Source organism: Micropterus dolomieu, linkage group LG15 (genome assembly GCF_021292245.1).
Source record: "Micropterus dolomieu isolate WLL.071019.BEF.003 ecotype Adirondacks linkage group LG15, ASM2129224v1, whole genome shotgun sequence".
NCBI classification, from domain to species: domain Eukaryota; kingdom Metazoa; phylum Chordata; class Actinopteri; order Centrarchiformes; family Centrarchidae; genus Micropterus; species Micropterus dolomieu.
Window position 1 is genome coordinate 10,702,228 of NC_060164.1, and position 26,308 is coordinate 10,728,535.

The 26,308-nt window shown below is 41.6% G+C and overlaps 1 protein-coding gene across 5 annotated transcripts in view; it reads right to left on the reverse strand.

The window, feature by feature from the left end:
* The window catches only part of LOC123983974 (neurexin-1a-like), a 286,657-nt gene that overhangs the window by 86,202 nt on the left and 174,147 nt on the right, over positions 1 to 26,308 (reverse strand). For 4 of the 5 annotated variants that reach the window (XM_046070497.1, XM_046070496.1, XM_046070494.1 and 1 more), the window contains exons 1-2: positions 18,609 to 18,878; positions 1,065 to 1,246 (exon numbers count right to left, since the gene is read on the reverse strand). In XM_046070497.1, coding sequence (XP_045926453.1) covers positions 1,065 to 1,246; positions 18,609 to 18,855 — 429 coding nt within the window. In that variant the 5' untranslated portion in view covers positions 18,856 to 18,878. Of the gene's footprint in view, positions 1 to 1,064; positions 1,247 to 18,608; positions 18,879 to 26,308 lie in introns of those variants that run through there. The other variant, XM_046070492.1, reaches the window with a different exon arrangement.

Genomic DNA, 26,308 nt, shown 5'->3' on the forward strand with positions numbered 1-26,308 from the left:
GGGGGGGGGATAAACAAGTGGCTACTACTGACTCTATTCAGATACTACCCTCCTGTCTGTCCTCATGCTGGGCCCCTGTCAGTACTTTCTCTGTGCAGACCAGTTGTTTTTATCTCCTTACCTCCACAAGTCAATACTGGTTAAGTTGCTGCTCTGTCCGCACACAAGGACACGTGAGATTCAGTTTCACCAAAATAAGAAAACACTGGATTTACAGGCAAAGAAGCCCCCAGGCAACGTTAAGCACTGTAGATTTTGAATGAGCGTCTGTGGATATCAGAAAAATGCATCCACAAGTACTCGAAAGAAAACTATTTTTATCAGAGATTATCTAAAAAGGTAAAATTGTATTTTCACTGGCCAGGGGCAAGGGGAGGGCTCGACAGCACCCAGATTCCCATTAGTGTCAGTAAGTGGGTAAGTGAGAGAAAGGCCATTTGGCAGAACTGTGTCCAGGTCAAAGATGGCACTGTAAGGAACCAACCCATATTAGTGCACAATTTCTCTCAGTTACTGCTGCATACACACAGCGGCCATAACACGTCAGCAAGAGGAGGTCAGCAAGCATTGGCTCCTTCTTACCACACACAGCATTATTGTACTGTTGGTCAAGAATGTTGTACTTGCCATTAAATCCTAACCTTTTCCTTCTTTTGTGGTTATAGAATTCAACACAATTACCATCACCGTTAGAGCTTCTGAAAATTTAGCTTCAAGTCTCAAGCATTATTTCTACTAAATAAGCAGCAGCCAAAGTATGTGGTTTGCTCGATTTGAGTAGAGTAACCAAGCAAGCCACCATCTATCAGCAGATCCTGACTCAGATGTTGCAAAATCCGTATCGGAAAGTGACATCATCTTTTTCCAACTGAGCCCCGCCCTCTTCAAATCAGTGAGAAAATCAAAAAATTCTGTTCTAAGTTTGGCCAAAATAGTGCAGAATCACCAGTATGAAGGTGATAAAGAAAATATGTTTTAGGAAATTTATCCTAATGTACAGAGTACTGTGTATATGTTAGTTCACCGCATTTGAAGGCATGTTAAAAAACAGGTTCTTGACTTACGATGTGGAGCTTCAAGAAGTCTCCGAGACCAGAGGAGCTATCCACCCTCACCAGGACAGCATCTTTCAGGTGCGTGCTGAAGCCAATGGCTAGCCGGTCTGCCCTTGTGCTGGGACGGTCATTTGGAGGCCATGTGTATGTGATGAGTCCCCCATCTCGCCCAAATATGTACGTTGTTCCCGCTAGAGAGAAAAAAAAAGGTGAGAGAGAACAAATAGAAGATGTTAATATAATAATACTCTTCCGTACAACCGTGTACCAGGGTGAACTGTCAACACAAAAACATTATTAACACAACAAGGCTGGCATCAAAGCCATGTGTACAGAGCACCATCAGTCTGGAGGGTTTTATTGCGCTGAGTAATGACTTTGCAAAGCACTGAGCAACATATCACTCTTGAACAGCTCTCAGCTCCATCTGAGGGTTTAAGTACACTCATGTCAATTCATGAGTAGGGGAAAATTCAGCGGAAATGAGGGAGGCAGGTCCCGGTGCTGCTTTCCTCATAATGCTGCACAATTACTCAGTTTTACTGTTACTGCCTGTGTCACCTCTAGAGGGAAGAGATACAAGTGAATGCTAGCAAATGTGCAGTTGTGTCCCTGGCGCCCAGGTAACTAGCATGCCAAACAGTCACCTCCCAATCTCTCAAGCTTCATTAGCAGCCGGCAGCATTAGTGACTGATTGGCCCAATCGTGCCCTTCTTGTGACCTCCAAACCAGCTATCTCCCATCTTGCTGCAATACCTCACTGTCTTTAGCAGCCATATGAAAGGTTTGGACATGACCTGCTAGATGGAAGAGGTTCTAATTACCTGGCTATTCAGCGAGAGACAGTCTTGTGGCCTTATGCCAGTGACCTAGTCAAATTGATGGTTGGAAATAATTCCTTCTTGACTAATAAAGAAAGTGGTCTATTAAAAGTGGGAGTATGTTCATGTATAAAGCCACGGTCTCAGGTTTTGATGCTTGCCTATCATCCAGCGCTTCACCATGTCAGAGCTGTCAGATTTGTCTAAATCAATTCTTCCCAATTAGAAACATTCATTATGCGAGTGTTTCAATTAATTGTTGCCAGGACAGTGGAAAGTATGGTTTGTGGAACAAAGTGAGTACATGTGGGTGCAATTGTGAACGAATGAGTATGTGAGAAAATGAATGCGGCTGTCAGATTAGCATAAAAAACAGCTATCTTCATGAAAAATTAGACAGGGAGCTCTGTGTGTGAGTGAGAGAGTGAGAGAGTGAGAGAGAGAGAGACAGAGTGTGTTAATATTCATAGGGGCTGGGAGTTAAACAGCCTTAGCCTGAACAATAGATTATAAATCATTCTGACTGTAATTCCAATATTTTCTTGTAAACCAGTTCACAAGGATATAAAACTATCGATATATTTTGTAATTATTTATATATTTCAGTTGTTTTCCTCCCTCTGGCTTTTCTTCACAGCGCAGTGATTAAAGCGCGTCACTCTACTCTCAAGTTCCTTTTCCAATTTCACTCCCTCATTTGAGTCAATACACACTGTCAACCATTAGCTAAAAAGAATTGCATCATTAATTACCAATAATGTGATTAACAAATGATGTTGGGACATACAGATCTATGGCGGGATTTATTGTTTTCATAAAGCACAACTCGCATTTGTAAATCGTAATGAAATAACACTGTAAGCATTCTTGTTCTCTTAATGGATAAAGCATTATGAAGCTTGATGACTACAGGGGAAAAGACATTATGTGTAATATATTTGCGAGGCTGGCATCATTTCTTTTTCATGAAGTATGCCGGCTACCGCTGAAAAACCCTTCTTGTTTCACTAATGCATATCTGATGTTGGCCCCTTCACAGAGCAATCTCCAATTCATGTAGCTCACGCTGGACTGTTGTCAAGTTTTACCCCAAGCCACCAAACACTTGCTCCATGCTCCAGCTTATTATAATTAAGCTCTTTTAAACCATGTCAGTGTTGGAACTCACTGGGCCCTTAAGCGTCCATTTCCCCCTCTGTCTATTCACACGATTTGACACCCACTTTATCCCACTGACAGCTTATTTACTGTTGGTGACCTCCAAAAAAGGCCACTATAATATAAAGATTGCTCATTTCAGTTGACTGGTGTGCAGATCTTGCTGGTGACACCCTTAAGCTAAATGGATAAACAGCAACACCCCGATGTCAAGGCACCAAAGGTCAACTAAACTAACTCTGTGACATGCAAATGGTCCCAAAACAGATTCAGAGAGAAGCAGAGTGCATAAAAAGGTTTATGAATAAGTGGTAAAGTAGTCAAAAATCCATACAAGCATGTAAGTCTGGTGAAAAACTCCTTGAGGGGCTGTTGAGGATTAAGATACATGGAGAAACATGGCTAATGCACACCTACACAGTTGTGCAGTGGCATGAAATCAGCAGACACGTGCCTGTGTAACTCCAGTGGTGGGAGTAATTACGCACTGGCTCCGTATTTGTTATTTGTGTGCTCTCCTGGGACACTGGGCCCAATATGGATCTGTTGTAGTCATTAGATACAGTAGTATCCTGGAAATACATGGCTGTTTGCTGTCTCTTTAGTTTGACAAGAGTTTCATTTTATTCCCTATTCACCATCTAATGAAAAACAAATGAAAGGACAATATCTAGGTAGGTAATGAGGGGTATTTGAGACACGAAGTGCTTTGAGGTGTAGCGCTACACAATACAAGACCCGCAAAACAGAATGTAATTTCTTGCCCTACGTATTCCCACATGCTTTTGTATCACTTGCATTCATATGCATTTCCCTTGAGAGGTCATAGTGCAGAAACAAAGAGGCAGTGTGTTTTGAGCAGGTATTGGTAAATCTTATTCAAGGCTATTACAGATGAACAGACCTCCAGGATCTGTTTTCATGTTGGACTATATAAAAAGTTGGCTTCTCCCCACTGTGCCACTTATCATAGAAGGTACACACTGGCAGATCATATATTCTGCTTTCATTAACTAGAATAACTGTGGTTGTATGCCTCTGTCAACAAAGTTGCGGTTTACATCTGTCCAACTCTGCCCAGACATATATATATCTATATATTTACTATATGGATATATATATATATAGTAAACATTTGGAAGGAACTGAATAAAAGGTATAAAGTATATTTTTTGGATAAACAGAAGTTACTATCACTATATTATAGTATAATCCCAGTGAATATACATTGTTGAACTGATTAATGAAGGGTGTACTTTGTAATTACTATGTAAAGATGAATTCTTATAGTGTATAGTTACACAAAATGTGCTGCTTTTGTTTTCTCCTGCCATCAGCTGTAGTTGAAACTCACTCACAGGATCACAATTAGCTAGGCGTGCTCCATTACAATGTATGCAGTCTCTGATGATGCTTGAAATTCAGAATGAGGAAAATTCAGAGCCAGGAAGTGAACGGCAGAATGGAGGAAAGCCCGTACGGTGAAAGTTATTTGTGTGAAATCATTCTTAAAGTAGGGCTAAAAACCTATGAGTATGAGTATATTGAACCAATCTGCACCTATTCAGCTTCCGACCAACTGTGCAGTATGCTCTTACTCCCTGTCTGTTCCTGAATTGTGGTGTTGAATAATGGCCAAAAAGTTTTTTCCAGGACATTATGATGTCACAGTGAAGTTGACCTTTGACCACCAAATTCAGTTCATCCTCCAGTCCAAGAAGACTTTGAATAGTTTGAAGAAATTCCCTGAAGGGCGTTTCAGAGGAGCATATAGCAACCTGTCCCCTAAGCAATGTATGCTAAATAAACTGTGCAGAGTCATACGAAGAGGCGGATAAGTGTCAGCAAAGGAAATTGTACTGGCTCTGTGCCCTAGTGTAGCTGTTCTGGGGTGGTTAGGATACACAGACCAGGCTGGGTGCTTCACTATCCTGCTCAGCTAGTCAGGCCCGCAGACTGCCTTTCCTCTGACCTCCAACATGGCCATCATAACGAGCCTCATATTACCACCTCTGCCGAGAAACTGGGGAGGAATCCAATCATAATTACATAGTTGTGATGGAAATATGAAAAGGAGAGATGACATTATGGATCTGCTTTCTGTCAGCACCAAGCACTTGTGTTGCTCTCAATTTGCTGCCAAGGATTCCCGTAATGACTGGTGTGCAAAAATAGATTACCCTAGATGTGGCATATAGTATATCATTTTGAGATTATTTTATCATGAAGCCCTTGAATAGAAAGAAAACCTCTTTCCCAATTGTTTCTTGTCGATATATATACATCTTGTACTCGGACATAAACAGGTTTTCCCATTTTATGTTTAACTTATACTTTATGTCTTTGTGTCTAGTGGAAATAAGCTTAGTGAAGACAAGATCCGCAAGATCTATGAAGCAGTTCAACTTGTTCGTGACAGAAATAAGTAGTGACCATTTACATAAATATATGCATGTTGTTCATCCTCAAACCATTTAAAAAGACAAAACTATATTAAGGATAACATCATTTGGGTTTATCTTTGGTCTGTGCCCCTCTGGGAGGAAGACAATTAAAAGAAGCTTAATGATGTCTATTGGATTACAATTTTCAGTTTCCGGAAAAATCATTACCACAATTTATGAGAACACTATTTATAAGGACACTATTATCCAATCAGATGCTATTTGTTTCTGGTGAAGGAGCTACCTCCGATCAATGCTCCTGAAGATTTAGTGCCATGAGGGCAGTCGACGTGATCAATTTTTTTTTTTCTTCCCACTGATGTACCTTTCTCACTTTATTCTACATTTTGGGACAATTAAATGGTCTAGTAGTTGAGCAGATGGGGAGGTAAACAGAATGTGGGGTTATGACCAAAAACCATTGAAACTTGTGTTTTTCCAGCTGCGTGTTCTAACTTGTCGGGTAAGGGCACGGTTCACCCAGCCTCAGTGTATAATTAAATGGCACATCACACCCCATGATCCAAAATAATGATGCCAATAATGATATCTATCCATCTATTGATGTAATCTAGGGATTCTTGTTGCACAGTCTCATTCTACTCTAGACTGCTTTGGCAGGCAAAATGTATTAAATATTATTCAAATATTTTGCGACATGAATTAGCAATAAGGAAAAAAAACACAATTTGATTATTTAAATGTCAATGTATAGTATGTTTAGAATGATATTTCTCCTGTTAGCTAGTCATTTAGTTAGACCTTTCACATTATAGATTTTACCTGTGTGTGTGTATGTGCTTTTGTTAGCAACTGACTGTGGAGGTTATAAAAGAGAATCTATGGCTTTGTTTACACAGTCGCTTCTAGCTTGTAATGAATTTAAATGGCTCATTTTGTGATGTACTGTACTTGCATAAAATTATCAAGAATGCACTGCAAATGCTTTGTCCAGAGAGTGGGCTAACCAGGGACAAATTCCTGAGCCATTTATTTTGTCCCAGTCCCCCCCTGCTGTACTGTAACCATGTGTTTCATACAATTCTATATGAATTGGCCACTGTTGCTGTAAAAGTAAAACCTCTCTTCTGTACACCGGAGAATGTTTCTGACTGTGATTACTATACTTTCCTGTCGGTGCATGGTGGGGCTTTGTGTTGGTGTGGTGACATTTCTGTCAGGATTTTTCTTCTCTGTGCCCCGTTTGGGGTTCTAGCCACATACTGTGAACTTTACTGCTCTAAAGTAGGGGGAGAGGAGCTATGGTATTAAGGATCAACTGGGATTTCTTGCTTGTCCCATTCACCTTTCCGAGTTGTCAAAGGTGCATGGTGCACTGCAGTTACGTTCTGTGCTACTTTCATGCCTCTAGCAAGTCGTGTGTGCATGTACGGCTCCAATTCATGAGCTTACAGTCTTTTTTGTGGATATGTAGGCCAATTTGACTTTGACTTGTAATTCCCTCAAGCAGGAAAAAATAGTTTTTTTTTTTATCATTCCAAGTATATCCACATGTGGCTGTACAACAAATGAGGACCAGGCTGGTGGATGCACCTTTCCCTTGGCCAGACTGTCCCTGTAGGTGACTGCCGGTTCTTTTTGGCTCTTCACCTATGTCACTGAACTATTTCTTTCATTTGGCAATGAAGCTCTTAGCACCAGAGCAGCACAGTAGCCTAATGCCTTCTATCTTCCCAAGCTAATTAAATTTAAAGTGCCATACATTCGCTTGTGGCAATTCTGTACCTTTTGCACAAGGACACAAGTATTCTCCTGAGAGAGAGCTTTTATGTGGCAGATCCCTTCTGTACTGTTCTCTACTGTACATCAGAGTTGTCAGAGCGCACTGCTTTGACTGATAAAGAAAATCACATGTACTGCTAATGTGTTCTACCCTGTTGCCAATAACCTCATGTATGCACTGTGAATTTCTGGACATGACAAAAGTCACTTTCCACACTCTGCATAATGTTTTTTGTACTGTGTCCGCTGGCTTACAAGATGGGGATTATTTAAAGAAAAAAAAAGAAAAACAAAAAAGATTATTTCTAAGCAAATTACACACATTTTTGCTGAAAGGCAGCAAGGTCAGATGCGGGCCAGTCTCAAGCTTGTAACTTATGCTTATCTTCCTCACATTCTTGTAATGTAGGCATGTTAAAGCTTTTCATGAACCTGTGTCTGCAACACTAAAATGCCATTATTATTAGTCATTTTTTGTCCTGAGTTGACTTTGGCAGTCATGTTGGTGTTTTCATGGTGATTTTTTTCCTAAAATCAATTTACTCTTGTAACTGGCGATTGGTGTATTTTAAGTATATGGTTCTTGTGCTTGAGTAAGTCATAAAAAACAAGAACAAATATAATTGTTTTCAATTGTTTTCTTTATACTTCTCATGATCAAAGTAATTATAACCTTTCATGAATAAAAACAAACAAAAAACCTCCAGATGCGTGCAGGAAAAACTGACCCACCTGTCAGATGTCACTTTTGTAGCTGACATAACCAAATGCTTTGACATGTGAGGTGATTAATTGCCTGTCACGTATGACTGCCAGCCACTGTATGTTGGAATAATTTAGTACAGAGAACAGCAGCAGCTCTGAAAATACAAGTTGAGAACAATTGTTCTTCCAGTTGTTTGGAGTCTGCAGTTAAAGCACAGCCCTCTGGTTGTCCGTCCCATGGGCACAAATGAAGAAAATTCAGCTGGACAATGAAAACTGGAAAGCGAGGTATAGTGGATGCAGCTAGATGCCTGTGGCCACCCCACAACCCCCACCCAATCACTATTTCTATATCTGTTCATTGTTCCATTGCAGTACAGCGAGGTCCTTTCAACAATTTAAACCTCGCTCTCAAGTTTTGCTGGAAAAACCCATTCTCTGTCTTCAGTGGTGTGTGAGCAGCCCTTTAGGAGACTAAAAGGGCTATGGATTGTTGACTTGTCTTAATCCTCTCTCAGCACAAACAACTGCCTTCCTTATAATGGGATATGCAGTTACAACAGAACCAGCAAGCATGAGAAAAGGTTTCATCGCAGGTTGCAGCTGGAACAATCCTGTACAACATACTACTGACATGACAGCAAAACAATTTTTTCATGTGGCCATCTAAATTATACATATAATATACGCATCTCGTCAATTTTATACATCACTGGAACCTCGCTATAGTGCAGAGCTTAAACATTTATTGTGTGAACACAGTAGAAAGTGTGCAGTTTTGCCAAATAGCCTATAATTGCTGCAGTTTTGTCATGAAAGTAAACTACAACATAAAATGCTGTATACCGCACACTCTTCCACATCCTGCTTTGCTTTCGTCCATGTTTCTCTTTTTTTTCCTTCCATTTTTAAGTGATAAATCCTCCCTTCAGTCTTCATCAGAAGGCTGGAGCTGAGCTATTCTCTTTGCAGTCAGCAGAAAGCAGAGTGGACAGAGGTGCTAAATCAACCCAGAGCCCAGACTGCCTGCTTACTTTGAGTGGGCTTAATAAGTCTGCGCATATTGGCATATATACAGCACAGTCGATAAAAACTTTTACAGTCCATTGCCCAGAGAGTTAATCTTCACCACCACCCAATAGGGTATCCAGTAATATCTGCTGTCTGGGATTGAGATATTATATACACCTATCCCGATACAGCATCTGTATTTTGATGTATTTCACTGATGGTATATGTAATGAGTTACTAATAAAAATAAATGTAATTAAACAGCATTTTTTACACTTTGAAAAACAATAAGTTGTACTAAAGAAAACATGGATAAAAAACAAAGCTACACACAAAAAAGGGTGAACTGAAAGTCCTCAGGCAGTCACCCATAGTCTTTAAGCTAGACTAGGCAAATATTCTAATTAGCCCATTTCCACAATATTGTTTTAACAATATCCAGCGACCTATGAGCCTTAAGCTCCTTCTAATGAAGACGGTCCCAAAGCAGCATTTCTGCATAGGACAGCTGACAGTATCCAACCTGCCTTTATAAGCTGCAAAGGATTAAGCCTCTCTCTCCCCCCACTCTCTCCCTGCTTTGCTAATTTGATGTAATTAAATTAAGTGGAGACTAAAAGTGGGGCACTGCTGCTTGCCCCCATGATTGGTCATCCTTATTAGAGGGTATAAGATGCCAGCTCCAAATAGGAGCAACAAAACCTAATAAACACAGGGACAGAGATAAAACATAGGTACACTTAAGTCAGACCTCAAGGCGCGTACAGTACAAAATGACCACATCAAAGAGGAAGAAGAACTGAGAGAGATAAAGATTTGTGCTAGATGTTTAAGAACAGAAACATTTTTTATACTTTACCAACCATTACTGCATATTTAAAGGTATTTATTTAAAGACAGGTTGCGATTTTTCATGTTTTTCTAAAGTAACACCCCATGAACATTTCGTCTTTGCTGACATCCAGTGGTTTATTTTGTCACCTTGCTGCAGGTGTACTCTAGGACCCCATGACATCACTGTTCGGTGTTGTTACAGGCGCAACACAGCACAGCACAGGCTTGAAATCTTTTGCCAGAGGGGGCAGCAAAACATTGCATTTCAGCCTGGTGTTCAAATACAATACTCAAAAGCCATATGTAGTTGTAATAGCTAATGAGGTAATATAAGACTTCAGAGGTCTGAATTAGCCAAATCAAGTGGGTGTCGCCTGGTAGTTTCATATAGGTTTATTGCCAATGTAATTATTGCCAGGTGAAGTTATTTATTGCCAATGTTACACCAAATCCTGTGACCCATCAGATTCTGTGACTTGAATAGGAATTCCAGCTAAATTGCCATTGCAAAGGTTTTCATCATACTTTTTCACACACTTTATTTTGAAAGGCTTTAACCACAAATGTTGCCCACAGAGAATCTAGAAACAATATTCAAAATATTCAACAAATTCTAATAACTGTATAGTCTTTCTCATCTTGTCTTTCTGTAGAGCACAAAACACCTCACCTGACAATAATTGGTCAACACTATCAAAATACATTTTTGGCAACACCTATCAAAATACAGAATGTGATAAGGTATGATAAAAACATCTGAGGTAGCTGGAATTCCTAATCGGGTCACACAATCTGATGGGTGACAGAATTTGGTGTAACACTTGCAACAAGCCTTAATGCGACTACCAGGGAGTACGTCTGCCGCGGCAGCAAGAAAACACTGTAACTCAGACTCCTTGAAGACTCATATTAGCTCCAGCTGAACTTAACATTTTTTGCAAGGAACAAGTACTGTTTACTGTAACGCGTCCCTATTTCAAGCTAGGAAATAGGATGGAATGGCTTCATGGCCGTTATAGACAGGAGGAATCATTACAATGACTCTTTTCACACACAGTACATCATTTTAGTATTGTATCAAGATACACTACGAACCTATCCCTTAAGCAGCCATAAACTGATACAATCTGCAGTTCGACAACAATTCTGAAACAAGAAACCTACCCCTGCATCATACTGTTGCAGTACTTCACCATATTTATCCTCACACTGCTCTGAAGAGATAAGCCTTCACCTCATCATGACGGGGCCCCGGGGTAGCCATACCAACCTCCCTCCTTCTTCATGGCAGGGGACCATCAATTCATGGTTGAGGTAAAGTTCTGCCCCCTGGGCTGGTAACATTATTCCATGAATGCTCAGTCGACCAGTGTCACTCACACCCTTCTGCCCCCTCCTCTGCCATGCTTGCCATGCCACTTCCCCTAAGCCCTAAGTAATACATGAGCCCCTGCCTTGTGGAGCAGAATGACCCATCCAGGCAGAGCTGACAAGACCCAGTGTCTTAATGGAGCAATACACCAAACGGGCCCTTTGTTACCCTGACCAGCTGCATATCTGCCTCCCCAGCCAACAGCCTTGGCTCTGATAGAGGTGTCTCACAGTATCGACAGCTTCTAATTTACTCTCTCATCATCACTTGCCTCATTTGCTCCTCAGACACAATGCTCCCTTTCTCTCAGTTCAGGTCAGCCATTTTGTTTGCCAGCAATTTGTTGATTAGATTTTTCTGCATCCAGTGTTTAATTTGCGTTCCAGCGAACACACATATCAAAGTTAGACTTAAATAAAACCAAGCATCAATCAATTCTTTGCTTTTTCATTCCCAGTTAAAAGCCACTTTGACTGATTACGCGCCATCAGACATCAGTGCATTATTTAATCTGTGTGTGTGTGTGTGTGTGTGTGTGAGTGCGCAAGCATGTACCAAACATCACAGCCACCAAATGGTCTCTAGAAGCTGTTGTCTTCTATGTTAGGGAGCCAACAGATGTGGAGTATGAGTGCAGTTCTAATTACTGAAAAAGACAAGTGTGGGGGATAATTACACAGTGGAAGTGAGGCAGAAAACAGTGTCCAGGGCCAGAGCTCTGATCTGAGACTAGAGACAATTTTGGCTAGCCACTACCATATGCAACCCAACCTGCATCAGCACAAACACTGCCCTCACAAAGAAGCTGCTTTAAGATCAGATAGAGCTATGGTGCTTTACTGAACATACTACAACATTAGCGCTATTCATAAAAGCAAATTATATAAGAGTTTATACCAGACCTGCATAATTAAAAAATGCTTGTGCCGCAAGAGGGCTGCTTTTGAAATGATTTAATGCATCCGCATCTCTAATTCTACATATAAGGGGAAATAATCAGGTAAAACCCACTGCACTGTCCCTCTTCTTAGCAAATCAGTTTAGCCCAAGGCAATGTACATGCAGTAGGTAGCTCAAAAGTGGAGCATAAACAACACTTCAAACAACACTGTTTAACGCATTCAGGTTTGGTACACATAATGCACTGGGCAATATGTACGGACTTCATTTTACATAAATCAGAAAATGGACAAGTAATATAATATCACGTATATTAGAAAGCATATAATTTTGTGGATAAAAATGTGTTAGATCATGTTTTATGTTTCAACACCATAACAAGCCTATTCCTCACACTAATGCGTCTAATTTTCATGTTGTCTCTGCATGACACATGCTTCATTTTTCCAGTTTACTCCTTTTTTTTTAAGCAGCACCCAGGAGACAGCAAGCGCGCCTTGGCCTTAATTGCAGGATTAAACATCTGCTTTGCCTATTGCAGAGTAGCCTCACTTTGTAAGTAAGCCTCTACTAAGTGGTGAGATATTATTTAATTAGCTGCATATCTTCTAGAAATGAACACTAGAATGCATCTGGAGAAGATCAAGAGAAAAAGATTGCCAGAAATAAACATTGTGCTGATATGCCGAGGTGTATGAGAGGGAGTTTTGTCGTGCAACACAACTACGGCCTTTGTGATTTATAAACAGCTCTGCTCCCCCCGCTTATCAACAGGCAATGTAGGAGCAGCATAAGAGAGCTGTCCTCTATCTCACATCGATGCCAGGTATCTACCTACAAATAAATATATAGGGGAGGGGGAAAAAAAAGAAATGTGCGTGGGTAGGCATTGTATTTGTACACTTTTGCAAAATATATGCTAATATTAGCTTGCACTTAGGTGTTAGGCAGGCGTGTTTTTATCAGCCCTTGCCAGCAGGCCTGAGGCACTAAGAGATGGAAGGAGCAATGAGGAAGGTGAAATCCCACACAATCCTATTAGAGTGGATTAGGGGGCAGCTTTCTTTCTGTTGCCACTCTGCTGCAGGTTAGCAATTGTAAAGTGCAAAAGAAAGAATAGTTATGACATGGTTGGTTCTTATTGAGGCCTCCTATTGTAACACAGGGCAGCCATTCATTTTTTTAAATCTTTTTTTTGGTTTGAGGGTATCATTAAGCCAGCATACTGTACACGAACATACATAAAGTTGTTAGGTAATGATTTGTAAGCAAAGACTAATTACAACGCTGTCAATCAAACCACCCGTGTAGAAGAGCTCAAGGAAGAAGATTTTTTTCCCCCCTCATCCCAAAACAGCAGTGTGAAATTTAAGCTGAGGCTCATTATCGATCGGATGATCAATGGCAATCATACATTTTCATCTTCTGCAAGCTGTCTGCCACAGAAACCCATCCTCTCTGGCTTCCCTGTGGTTGGGGTTATCAGGCTGTAAGGGCTGTTAAAAAGATTTCACCCTCCATCTTCAGTATTTTTCTCCTTTGACCTTTCCCAGAACCAATTAGTCCATCACTACGGGAGTTATCACGGTACTGTTGGAACTCCTGTGTATCTGGGCAATTATATTTTCATACTTTCCAAGTGCATATTTTTCTTTATGACCCATTTTAGCTCCCAACCAATGATATGCTCTCTATATAAATGAAACGTTTCCCATTTGCCAGTTTGCATATTGCTTCAACTACTCACATTCACAGTCTTCGGTTGTGACAATGATTCAAAGTGATCAAAGAGATGAAAGATGATTTGTGAGAGTGCTGCTCTTTGTGTGAGCAGTGAGCCTGTGTGCATTTGTGAGTGAATGTGCATGCGTGTGTATATATACACGGGCTTGACTGGATAGTTGCTGCCTCATTATGATGGCAGAGAATGAGGCTTCTCCAGAGTGACTGAATTCAATTCAGATTAGATAAAAAAATAAAAACATACAAAAATACATGCCATTTGCATGCTTGATTTCCACTTTATTTATTTCAATTTACCCCCTCTCCCCTTTCTTGTGCCGTTCCCCTAGGAAATGGAGAATCATTTATGGAATCAATCAGAATGGACTGGAGAACTCTTTAAGCTCTTTCATTAGCATCCTTAACACCTTGACCTGCGTTAACAGCTGCATCACTCCTTCACACTTCCTGTCTTCCACACAGGCATCATTGGCATGCAAATATTCAGACAAATATTTTAACAGTTAATTTGAAAACAATCCTATTTTACCTACTATTTATAATGTATTCCTTCAGATAAGAGCTTCTCTTAATCCTCTCGTTGCCGCACTATTTTACATGCATTTATAATTTGTTTATTTTTGTTTACCTTTAAACAAATGCACAAACCTTTGCCGGCCAATCTGAATGTGATTATGTTCATTTGCTATAAAGTGCATTACTATATCTATTATACTCTTGTTTTGATGTATTCTGCTTTTAAAACGAATTCCCTCCACAAGAACCTTCAGTGTTTCACTGAATCAAATTATATTCAAGTTTTTCTGGGGTAGTCTGTAACTGTTACAGTGGCATTTTCCCATTACAATATGCCGTTGTATTTTGCAGGGTTAACAGCTGTGCATGTGTGAAATCAACACGGCACACTGGAAAATGGTGCAGTTTGCTGTATGAAAGCTTTCTCCAATTTCTGTGCCAAATGACGAGTTTCCACTATCATGATTGTTAGACATCACATGGATGTTGACACCAGCAGCGGAACTTATCATTGGAAGCAATCGTTTAAAAATACCTTTAAAACGGAAAGCCACGGGTGTAAACAGACAGACGGACAGGATGAACAAGAAAGAGGGAGATGGCAGAAAAGACGATGCTGTTGATGATGATTCACTGCGTGCCTTATGGGTAAAGAGCTCCCTGACTCAAACTCATCCAGGACCTATGCATGTGGGGGGTGGGGGGGCAGAAATCCCCTTGAGTCAAAGGAGGGGGCTCTTTTTCTCTCTCTCCCTCTCTGTCTCCTAAGTCTCTAATCCGAAACCAGACACATTACTCAGCTGACCCTTTGCTGCCCACCGCACGCACAGTCAGGTCTCATTTCCCTTCATGCCAACCATAGCCTGGTCACCACCGAAACCATACAGACCACTGCAGGCGCAAAAGGCTGCCCACTCTGTCTGCTTGGATGGGCTCTGTAGACCAATGTGGGAGCAAATGCAGGTTAGGCTGAGTGGTCGAGGAGGATAGGAAGTGCAGAGAGCAGGGAGGAAGGAAGAAAAGAAGAACAGAGCGAGCGAGTATCGTAACATGCAAGTAGGTTAAAAACCTAAAGCGCCCACACACACACACACATGCACACAAAAAATAGAGTGCATTTGTGTTGTCACACATCAGAGGAAGAGGAGAATGAAATGGCTGCAGTCTTCACTCTCTCGTCCGTGGGTCAATAACTGCCTCTGCTCCCTCTAGAGCAGAGGAACATGTACTCAGATCCTTATCAGGGCAGCTATCATCTCTGCTGCCTCACAGAAGCCGAGATACTGTCATCCTCACACTATCGCAGAATGACATCAGCTCAGAGACATGGGAGTAATTATATTATACAAGCCCACAACACACCGGCAGCAAGACTACATCAGAGACCATCCACTTTCACTCCTCTCTCTCTCTTTTTCTTTCTCGCTCCTCCTTTCTTTCTTGACTTTCTCCATTGCTGTTGTTCTTCATTCCCTACCTCCCTTTATTTCTGCTACCCCCACCACCTTCTCGCCTGTTCTCTGCAGCAGAGCCAGCACAGACGAGCACTGTCTCTAATCTATTCTACCATTACTGTAGCTCTGAAGGTGGAGAGCTTTAAAATTGATTATAATCACTTAGTTTGCTTCAGCATCTTGGATCAAACAACCAAGTTTTGAAATGCAAAAGCCATTTGTGCAGCAGTTGATGGAGCAGGTGTTAGGCGGGGGTTTCCTCAGACATGGTAAGTATATCACATAATCATCATTGATCTGGAGGTTCACTTCCCACCTACTAAACATATGGGCTATGACTCTGACAGGATGACACACACATTAACACTAAGCAAAGGAAGAGTAAGCAAGTGAGAACTTGGAAGGCGCTGTATATTTTGCTCAGACAGTGGGAACTGCCAAATTACTAACGTCTGCATTAGCCAATAGAAGTTTCCCATTAACCACTGAAAAAGATTTATCGCTTAAACACTTGTCCCATCGATCAGATCATCTCATCTATCCAGTCTCAATGAATGAGAACAGCAGGTAGAGGAGAAAATATGATAACCTAGTTATCCAGCATATCAAGTATCGTATCCATCTCTGGGAAAGACTATCACCTCTGGGAGTCTATTCATGATGAATGGTGTGTCTGCTAGTCAGAGTTGATACTGTCTGAACCTCATTACTGCTAGCCCTAAACAAACAATGCATCACACTCCAACTCAATTTCATACATCCTGACCATGGTAATTTTCTTCTTCTTTCCATATAAATCAGTGACAAGAGTTCAATTAATACAAGGAAGGAACAAGTGTTTTCTCTTATTTATATATCTATATATAAGAGAGAGAGAGAGAGAAATGTGTGTTTTCCTATGAATTTTGTCTGACATCGTGGAGAATATTTGGAGAAATGGATGGATAGCCCACCATTAGGGCAGTCGGAGTTACTAAATTTAGCTACATACTAAGTGAAAAGGTGCATTTTGGCCATGAAATAGCCATGGAGGCAATTTGCATATAGAGCTAACTGTCAGCACTCTATTAGCTTTGTTTGGTCTAATCGCCCTGTGACAACAATGGTGAAAGGCAGGTACAGTTACATAAGTATTGCAAATAGGATTAGATTTTAACATTGATGGTGACACTGAAAGCTATGAGAGAGAGAGGTGGGTGCAGAAACAAACAGTGAGAAAGAGAGCAACTGAAGATACCATGTGGCTAGTTTTTGTTTAATACATGGAAATTAAGGCACAAAAAGATTTTGTTAAGAAATACAGATTCAAACCTGAGGGGCTATGGCTCTTTCATTCACAAACTAGACTGAAAAAAATTGAGCTGTACATGTTTAATTGCTGCAGTGAAGAGACACAACCATGTAAGGAACAAGCCCTGTGAAAATAAAACCAATTGCAGTACAGCTAAGACAACAGCAATGAGGCTTTACAACAGCAGGCTTTGTCCTAGAGCCAGGTAACATGTAGAACAGCAGTCTCCCATTTTACATCCGTGCACCCTCCGTGCACTGATCAACCAAAAGTGTAATCATGTTACTGAGAAAGCTGTTCTCTCTCTCTCATAATAACAGCACGGGCGGAGCAGCAGCGATAACTATGATATTAAGTCGTGGTATCGCCCTGCAAGCACCGCCTACCCCTGGGGTCCAGGAGGCGCGCTGAGCGCAGTCCGCACCAGACAGGTCACGGCAGAGTGGCCTAATTGCCTCTCTTGTTGTCTCAGTAGGATGGCAAACCTCCCATCTCTCTCATCATGACTGAGGAGCACTGACTCCCTTGTTCTCTGCCCAGTGATCCAGGCTCCAGTCTTGTTTCTGAGCTGCTCCTGTGTCCAATAGAAACATCCTCAAAATGCCAGTGCTGCTCTGTAATAGTGTTATCACTCACAACTTAATGATGTTAAACTTTAATATTAGACATCAACATTACAGTAGAGATTTGTTGCACATTATTAAACAGCGTCTACTCAATGGAATCCACCTCAGCATTACGTCAGTGTTACAACAGTAGTGATTACGTCACTCCAAAAACTGCCTGGGCAGTATGATGACTAAAACGAAAAGGGAGTATTTTGGTGTCTTGGTACCTCAAGCTCTTACACCAGCGTCACTCAGAACTTCAGGTGAAATTCACACAGAAAAAAATTCTAGTGGAGACATGTACCACAAAACAAGTGGGGGAAAAAAGATGCATTCTCACTAAAATCATTCTCACACGTACTGCATAGGAGACTACAATCTACCATTAGTACTTGGGGTGAAGTTATATAATTCCTCATAGTTGAGATTCTTTGTGACTTTTAATGCCTGTGCCATAAACCTTCTCGCCACACAAGCCTCATCCATGCTGGGCAGGGGCCAGAAAAGCGCCTCGACGCCACGCAGGGCTGGAGGCAACACATCTCTGTCTCTTCCAAACACCCAGGGGCAACATGGAACGCCACAATGTTCTAATCCTAACTAATCTGGACACAGCGGAGCATCTGGAGATAGGGATATGGCTAATCTCAGACAGGGAGACAGAGGGCACTTTGCTGAGACGAAGAAAATGGATCTAAGCTGGACTCGCCATGTCTTACAGAGCTGTGTGTCTGTGTGTGTTCAGAAGGGGAATCTGAACCAAGACAACCCCAAAACAAAAATATTATTAATATTAAACTAATATTTTTAGGCTTGAATTGGCAGTAACATATAAGAAAGAGTCAGTGAAGATTGCTAAAAGTTAATAGAAATGATGAGATCTAAAACATAACTACTCAAGAAGTTACTGTACGCAAAGAATTGTATTGATGGTGAGACAAGAAATACTTACTGTGCCCTGCTCTTAGGGATGCAGGTGATCTGTGGATAGCAATAGGCACAGTATGGTGACGCTTGTTTCCATGGGAGAGGTGAATGTGGTGGAGACTCTCCACAGCACCTGGTTCTGACCCTGCCACAAAGCCCAGGGCCAGGGCAGTGATCCACAAGGCCAGGTGGGTGAGAGAAGCTGAATTCCGGTTTAGGGGCTCTGCTACGGGCCTCGGGGGAGCAAACTGTGTCCTCCAGCCACCGAACATCTTCCCTGAGTGGCCAGATGAGGCTTCAGATCAAGGTGAAACTTCAGTGAGCCTTACAGCCCCATACTTTTCACCTAGCCAAATTTCACTATGCCTGGAGACACTCGCACAAATCCACAGAAAAAGCCAACAAAAACAACAAAAAAAAGGGAAGGGACACCAAGCAAAATGTCGGTTGTGGGGAGGGGGGCCTCTTCTCCACTGAGTTAGGAAATCCGTAGCAGCACCCAGGGAGGTAAAAAAGTATCATAAATCATCATACAAAAACAATCAAAAACATTCACTCAAGAAATTAGGGCAACCTCAAGCAGCAATGGAGAAATCCCAGCTTGCTCCAATTCCCCTAGTTCCCTTGTTTTCTGTTTCTCTCTTTCTCCTTCTGTTAAGCCCTCACAAAATTAGAAACATCTTCCCACCAAAAGCTATAAATATTCCAAAAAATGCAATTACCAGGAACAAAAAGAGAATGCCATCAACTTCAGAAGACACTGATAGCACCGGTGCAAAGTGAATGTCTTCAGAAAACCAAGACAGACATTCTGAGTTCCCCCCTTTTTCCTCCTCCAGTGGTCTCAAAGGATGTCCAGAGGAATGGGACCATAGTTAAATCCGTGTCTCATTTGCATGTGTCGGACAGCTGCAGCGGCACGCAGGAGAGACGGCGTGATTGCACCTGTAAGTTGTGCCAAGTAGCGCACCCGTTCCCCCATCTAAAGATCTCTGCTCTCAATGAGACCAAGCGATAGCAACGACAGTACCTGAGAGAGCAGCCCCGGGCAAGAACACACACTCACACACAGACAGGCAGCATCGGCAGCGCCGTTCCAGAAGATGTGCGCAAGAGGAAGAGTGGAGAGAGGAGGAGGAGGAGGAGGAGAAGGAGGAGGAGGACAGAGGGAGGGGGAGCCTCGACAGCCAGCCAGGAAGCAGAAGGGAGAGTGGCTATGCAAATGGGCAGCATTCACATAGCGAATCACTGGAGCCTGGGTGCATTACAGAGGAAGAGCCTATTTAGGCAGAATAGCAGGAATTGAAGCTATGTCCCCCAGCCCTGATTCCTTTCACAACCTCTCCCTGCTCTCCGTGTTCAGTCTATTTCAATCCACTCTCCTGAGTGGACATTCATGTGCAGTAAAAGGAATAAAGAAAGCAAACGAGAATGCAGGACAAGCTGGATTCAGTTATGTTTCTACTTTTATCACGTCATCTCTCCAGAGTCTTATTCTTCTTCCACTCCCTGTCTCTCCTTTCCTTCTCCCTTTTCTTTCCCTCTCTGTGAATTTGGTAAAGTTGTTTGAAAATAGTCCTGTGGATATGAAAAATTGAAGCCAAGTAGTCCCAACCCAACCCTTGCCTCTCCATCGCCAAGGAAACCTGTTTTCTATAGGTTCTTGACAGGACTCTGCAGTCTGTCGTTAGCAAGATTTTAGAAGAGTGATGATGCTGCAGCCCACATAGGCAACTCTCTCTCTCTTTATCTCTCTCTCTATCTCTCTCTCTTTCCCTCTCTCACTCACAAACATGTGAACACGCACAACGTGTGCACACACACACACATAAACAAAGCATGCACAGTGCCGGAGCTGGCAGTTGAGCACTGTCCACAGAGAGGGTGCTGAATCTGGGCAAGTTCGCCTTGCCTGCTAATAAAAGACCGTTTCTCACAAGAGAGGGAATGCTGATGGCAGACTCAGTGTGCAGCACGGGTTACGGGAATGTAGAGAACATGTGGACATAAAAGCCCTGCTGATAAACACAATCCGGTTCAGCTGGGAAGTGTGCTCAGTGTTCAGAGTTCAGGACTGGAGAGCACAAGGCTCAGCTGCAGTGTGCCTGCTTCTGTTTGCATGCTGGCCGTTCAACATCCTCCCCTTCGAATTGCAGTGTTCTAAGCTGCAGGAAAAAAAACAACCCAACTGTAAGCACTGCTGAGATGATCTTTACGGTTTACAGGGAATACGCAGGCATTTCACGCCCAAAGAAAGCCAACTTAGCCGGCGTGACACAGAGGATAATATGTCCTCCTCCATTTTCTTTTTCACTTGACTGTTTACATGAAGACAATGAAAAAAGCCTTGAGGAAAAAAGGCAATTAAACAACCAATTAAATAAACATCAACGATTGAACATTTCACTTGATTTAGAACTGGTGGCACAATTTTTAGCACGGTTGCTGTAATCTGTGTTGAATATAGGGAGAAAAGAACAGAACAGACACTATAGTGTTATAAGATGAGCATAACTGGTAAAATGAATATAATCATCCATCTGGCATGAGGAAAGATGAGGATACCTCTAATCCTGTTGTATCCGGTATTGTGTTCCTATACAGTAGTAAAAAAAGACTTAAGTACAGAGCAGATGCTGCACACATTAAGCAACTGTGTTGTTCTCACCTTGTAGAATCTCAATAACTTGGTGCAGCCACCTGGTGCTAAAAAGTCAGCAGCACGGAACCACCGCTCTCTTCTCATTTGCAATGGTGAAAAGGAATGTTCCTGCTGAATGTGTTTACACTTTTATAATTATCAGCAGTGCAATCTGCATAATTGCACCTAATAAGGCAATCTATCAGGGCTGCTTGCCAAGGACAACAACCTGACTTACTTTCTTTCTGAATAGCAAACTTTTAAAGAGAAATAAAATTAGATCCTAAATTGCACATTGATATTTGGGGTAAATAAAAGCGTAATGCGTGCACAAAAAATTATGTGGTGGAAATGGCGTGCAGCAGCTAAAGTTAATGACATCAGCAGTGAGGTGATACCTTTATCAGGTTTATCATTAGTTACTTGTTCATTTGTGCCCCCAAGTGGCAAAATGGCAAAGTGCACACAAGGTCTGTAGGTTTATCACAAAGCTGCCAGCTTATGTTTGACATATTCAGTGCAACAGAAGATTATTAGCATTTTACAAGATTAAGTAATATAACTATTACAAAAGTCTTCATCACTGTGTCATATTACTGCAGATATTCAAATGTTAAAAGAAGACAATCAGATGTGATGTGTTCTGATCAATTCCTCTGCCAGAATACCACTGAGCCTTCAGCAGGTTGCCCTTTGTTCCAGTCATTTTCTATGACAAATTGGCTAACTGAAGAATGAGAAGCAAGAAAAAAACAGGCCATGCATACAGCTGCCTGCACAAAAGCAAACACCTGGGACCATGACCTAAACTAATTTCAGCACAGTTACCAATCTCTTCGGCTTTAACCAGATGATTGTAGAGCGTTGGCCACAAAATGAGAAAATCCTCTTCCACAACTAAACTTTTATCATTAAAGAGTTTTTTTTTTCTTTTACTACCCAGCGTGTTCTGACTCTTGTTCCTGTTAGCAAGATGTCTTCTTGACAGAGAGCCAAAAACAGCTCTTCTTTGTTTCCATTTAAGACCCAAAGGATCGTGCAAGTCTCTGATGGATGTGATGCTTTGAGCACATTTCCCATTTTGGATCTACAGTTCTTTGTTTTTCTGTTTCTTTCTAAGGTAAAACCTCCAGAATAAAGCCATGGAGGGTTATCTTAAAAGAAGAAGGGGGGAACAAAAGAGTGAAGTTGGAAAGTGTGGCTGCCTTTTAACCCCCCTGATCTAAGTGATCACTGAGAGGAGGAGAAATTGGTCTTGGGTGTAATGTAGTGTCCCTTGGAGAGCAAAAGAGTATAAAAGGACAAGAGTAGTCTTTGTTTCTCACTTAAGACTGCAACCACAGTGCTCTGAGCTGATTAGATGATTTTTGGAGGACTGGAGAAATAGTGGCGGGAGAGCAGCAGATGGGTGGTCTAAGAGTACCTGACTGGAGCATGACCTTTAAATCAGTTAAAGGGCCATCAGGCAACACTTTATCACATACGGAGAGACCCTTTAGAGAAGGATGGGCACTCAGAACCACTTTGACGGCAATGTTTCTCCTCCTCAAGAGCCACGCTGATGTTTACTGTTGCCATTACAAGATAATGTATCTAATGAAGCGATATTTTATCTAACACGATCAGTGGAATGCTAAAAGGTCCAGGATTACAGCAGTTTGCACACCATTTTCTAATTGGGTTCAGTTTAGCATATCAGATCCAACTGTTGGCACAGAGCAGATCAAGCATACAGGACAAGCCATGCATGAACCGGGTATACCTGTCTTGTGCTGGAATGACACATCTGTGTCAGGCACGGAAACATGTGTCCCTACGAACAAGGGCGTTTGGAGGCCTTTACCTCTGGGGTATACTGTAAACTGGTAGAGAGAGTATGCTGTAGTGAGCAGGCTGGAAAAATTCCTGCTCACCTAATCTTCATGAACCGTTTATCTGATCAACTGAGAAATGTAAAAGTTAGATTCAATCCTTTCCTGTGATATAAAGCCGCAGTGAGGGGTCAAAAGAGGAACAAACTGTGATTAGTCACAATTCTCATTTCTAATTTGAGGCACACAAGACACCGTCAATTACATAAAGTGCCACCCTGTCATCACAAAGACAAAGGTATTGGACACCACATGATATTGCCTGTCCTATGTTGACATGTAGTATTAAACCTGAGCTCTTTATACAACTGGGAATATTCTGCAAATATAAAACGTGTCATCATTACTCAGTCAAACATGATGCACAAATGCTACACAGAGTGACAGACGAGCACACTATGCACTGATGTTAATGCGTCCAAGTGTACGGGAATAGAAATAGAGTGCTGTCTTAGTCATCCAGAGATGTGACATGATAAGAACAGACAGATAACAGGGAGTCAACACTCAATACAAACACACATGCTGTACTGTGCTTTAACACAGATGGAGGCCAGAGTGTCAATACTGTTTGTCTTAGCAGAGGGCGTTACATCAGGATGCCCGTCTGTCAGATTACTCTAATGCGTCTGTTTGAGTGAGTGACGTAAACTCTGACCTCCACAGGTCAAAAAGGCATCGACTCAGCATCTCTTGCTGGCTCTTACTGTAGAGCCCCTGTAGCTTAAGGTTTAAAAGATCACCATAGCCATGACTACTTTCATCATTAAGTGATTAGCTATTTCTATGAATATCTATCTCTCATGCATGTGTTGCTGCCACACAGTAAATGCTTTTTTTCAAAGCAATAGCATGCATGCATGTACTGTAAGCTCAGAAAAATCTACTACACCAACATCCAATGGCACAGTTTATGTAGAATTTCTGTAACCCTATGCACCGCATAGAGATCTGTGCTGCACACACAGTTCACTATGCAAGCTGTGAAGACTACATAAATAACACCACTCAAGCTGATAAAACAGCCTACTAATAGGAAATAATGCACAGTTAGTGTTGTAAAATCAAATCAGCAAGTGGCACTGCATGGTGGTGTAACACAACACTTCATTTTCACTTAAGGCCAAAAAAAGAAACAAAACCACCACATCATTTCTCATTCAGCCTTACTGTAATTTAGTCCCAAACGACTTCAACATTATAATTAATTTAATGGAGAAACTAAATTAAGTAAAAAAAAGCTCATTTAAAAACACTCTTTTGATACCGTTAATACCAAATGTTATTTGGTTTGATTTTTGTCTTTACATAGCATTTTTTTATGGGGGGGGGGGGGTTCAAGGAGCGGTGAGGCACTATCTTGTTTTGTACAAAAATAAGTAAATGCATGTGGAAATCATTTAACATGATACAGTTTTTGCATTAACAATTTATCTCCATAAAAACACAGTGACATGCTTACAGTCAGATAATGATACTGTTTTCTCTTCTCTTGTTTGGCGTAAGCACACATACCCTACGCATACACACAGATATAATAACACACACACATGCACATACTGCACACAGCATCCTTTCCATTACCAATTACCAGGGCTGGAGCAGGCCCAGACTGCATATATGGAAGATAAACGGAATTTTTTCACTGCACACTGAGCTGTTTGTGTAGCCAATAGGCTCCTTTCACTCATTGGATTCTGCTGGCGAGGGATGCCTTGGAATCTGGCTGATGTGACGAAGTGTTTTTCTCCTAATGCATAAACGATGCAACAACAGTGTTATTCATTTCCATAAATCCATTTAAATAAACATTAAGATCAGGCACAGTGGTAATAACATTCAAAAATCCTTGTATGTAAGTGCAAATAAAGGTTGTGTGTGTGCGTACAGTCATATGTACATACTGTGTGTATCAGTGAGTGGGTGCGTATATGTGTGACGATGATGTGTCTGCAAATACATAAAGCAAATCCTTACTGTCAGTGAGAGAGATAGGGGTCATAGGTCGTCGGCTTTCCGGAGGCTTTCTCTCTATCTCCTCTGACAGTTCCCAAGATGCAGTGGGCCACCGGGGCATTTTGTCTGTCTCTGTCTGTCTTTCCTGAAATCCTTCCAAAGTAGATCAGTTCCCTTCTCAGAGCACTTCATCCTGAACAGGTCAAGGGCGGACTGCGTCCCCCTTCAGGAGTCCACAGCTTCTTTGTTATCGAGACACTCTCTCGTGCTACGGCTAACTGGGACAACGAAGACGTTCAGTGGGAAAAAATTGTCTTTTTCTGAATACCCAAGTATTTATAAACAAACCACTTAAGCTCTTCTCAAAAGCCACTAGACTCTTTTTGAATGAACTCTCTTTGGAAAAGCATGCAACAGTAAACTCATGTTTGTTATATCAGAAATAAAGCTTTTTAAATACAAAGGGATATTGCAGCCCTGACTAGTCAAGTGAGGATCCTTCTACATGCAAACGTACAATGAAAGCTTCTCCTGCATTCACAAAGTTTAATCAATGAGCACTACTGCTGCTCTTAATATCCAGTGTTCATTCATTCAAAGTGCACGTTAAACTACTGAACCTAAACTATATGCCATGCAATGTCATGCATGTCAAGGATCTGTCAAAGTGTATTTTTCAGTCCTATCTGTGTTTTGAATCATTCAAATGACATGAATCCTTGAAGAAACATCTACACATGAATAATGGGAGTTGTAAGGTCTCCCATGGCTCTCACCTTTATGGCACACAACGCAGAAGTTGTACTTCACACAAGCTTCACACACAAAGCTGTTAGAAATGCACACCGCTGAAGATGGGGTATTGTGCTGCTGCGTTCAAACAGCAGTTAAATCTGTTCTAGGCAAACTGTTGCAGAAGAAACAAAGCTGAGGTGGCTGGTACGTCTGACCCAATTCTGACATGTGGGAGAGAAGCAAGGTAAAGAGGAGCAGCTGAACAATATCTGCTGTATGGTAGGGAAGCATGGAGGGCGAGCTTTGGATGGACTGTAGATGGACTAGTCCATATACGGAGTTAGCTATGGGGACAAGACACGCTTGCATTTTCCATGGTGGTTACACCAAATGCATGCAACAAAATCCAGTGGAAAGCGAAGTGGTGACTAGGGGTGCAACGGATTTTGGATTGTATCAAAGTTTTGAGTCATGGATCGGATCATTTCACAGATAAGCCGAAAAAAAAGTTAAGTTAAATTA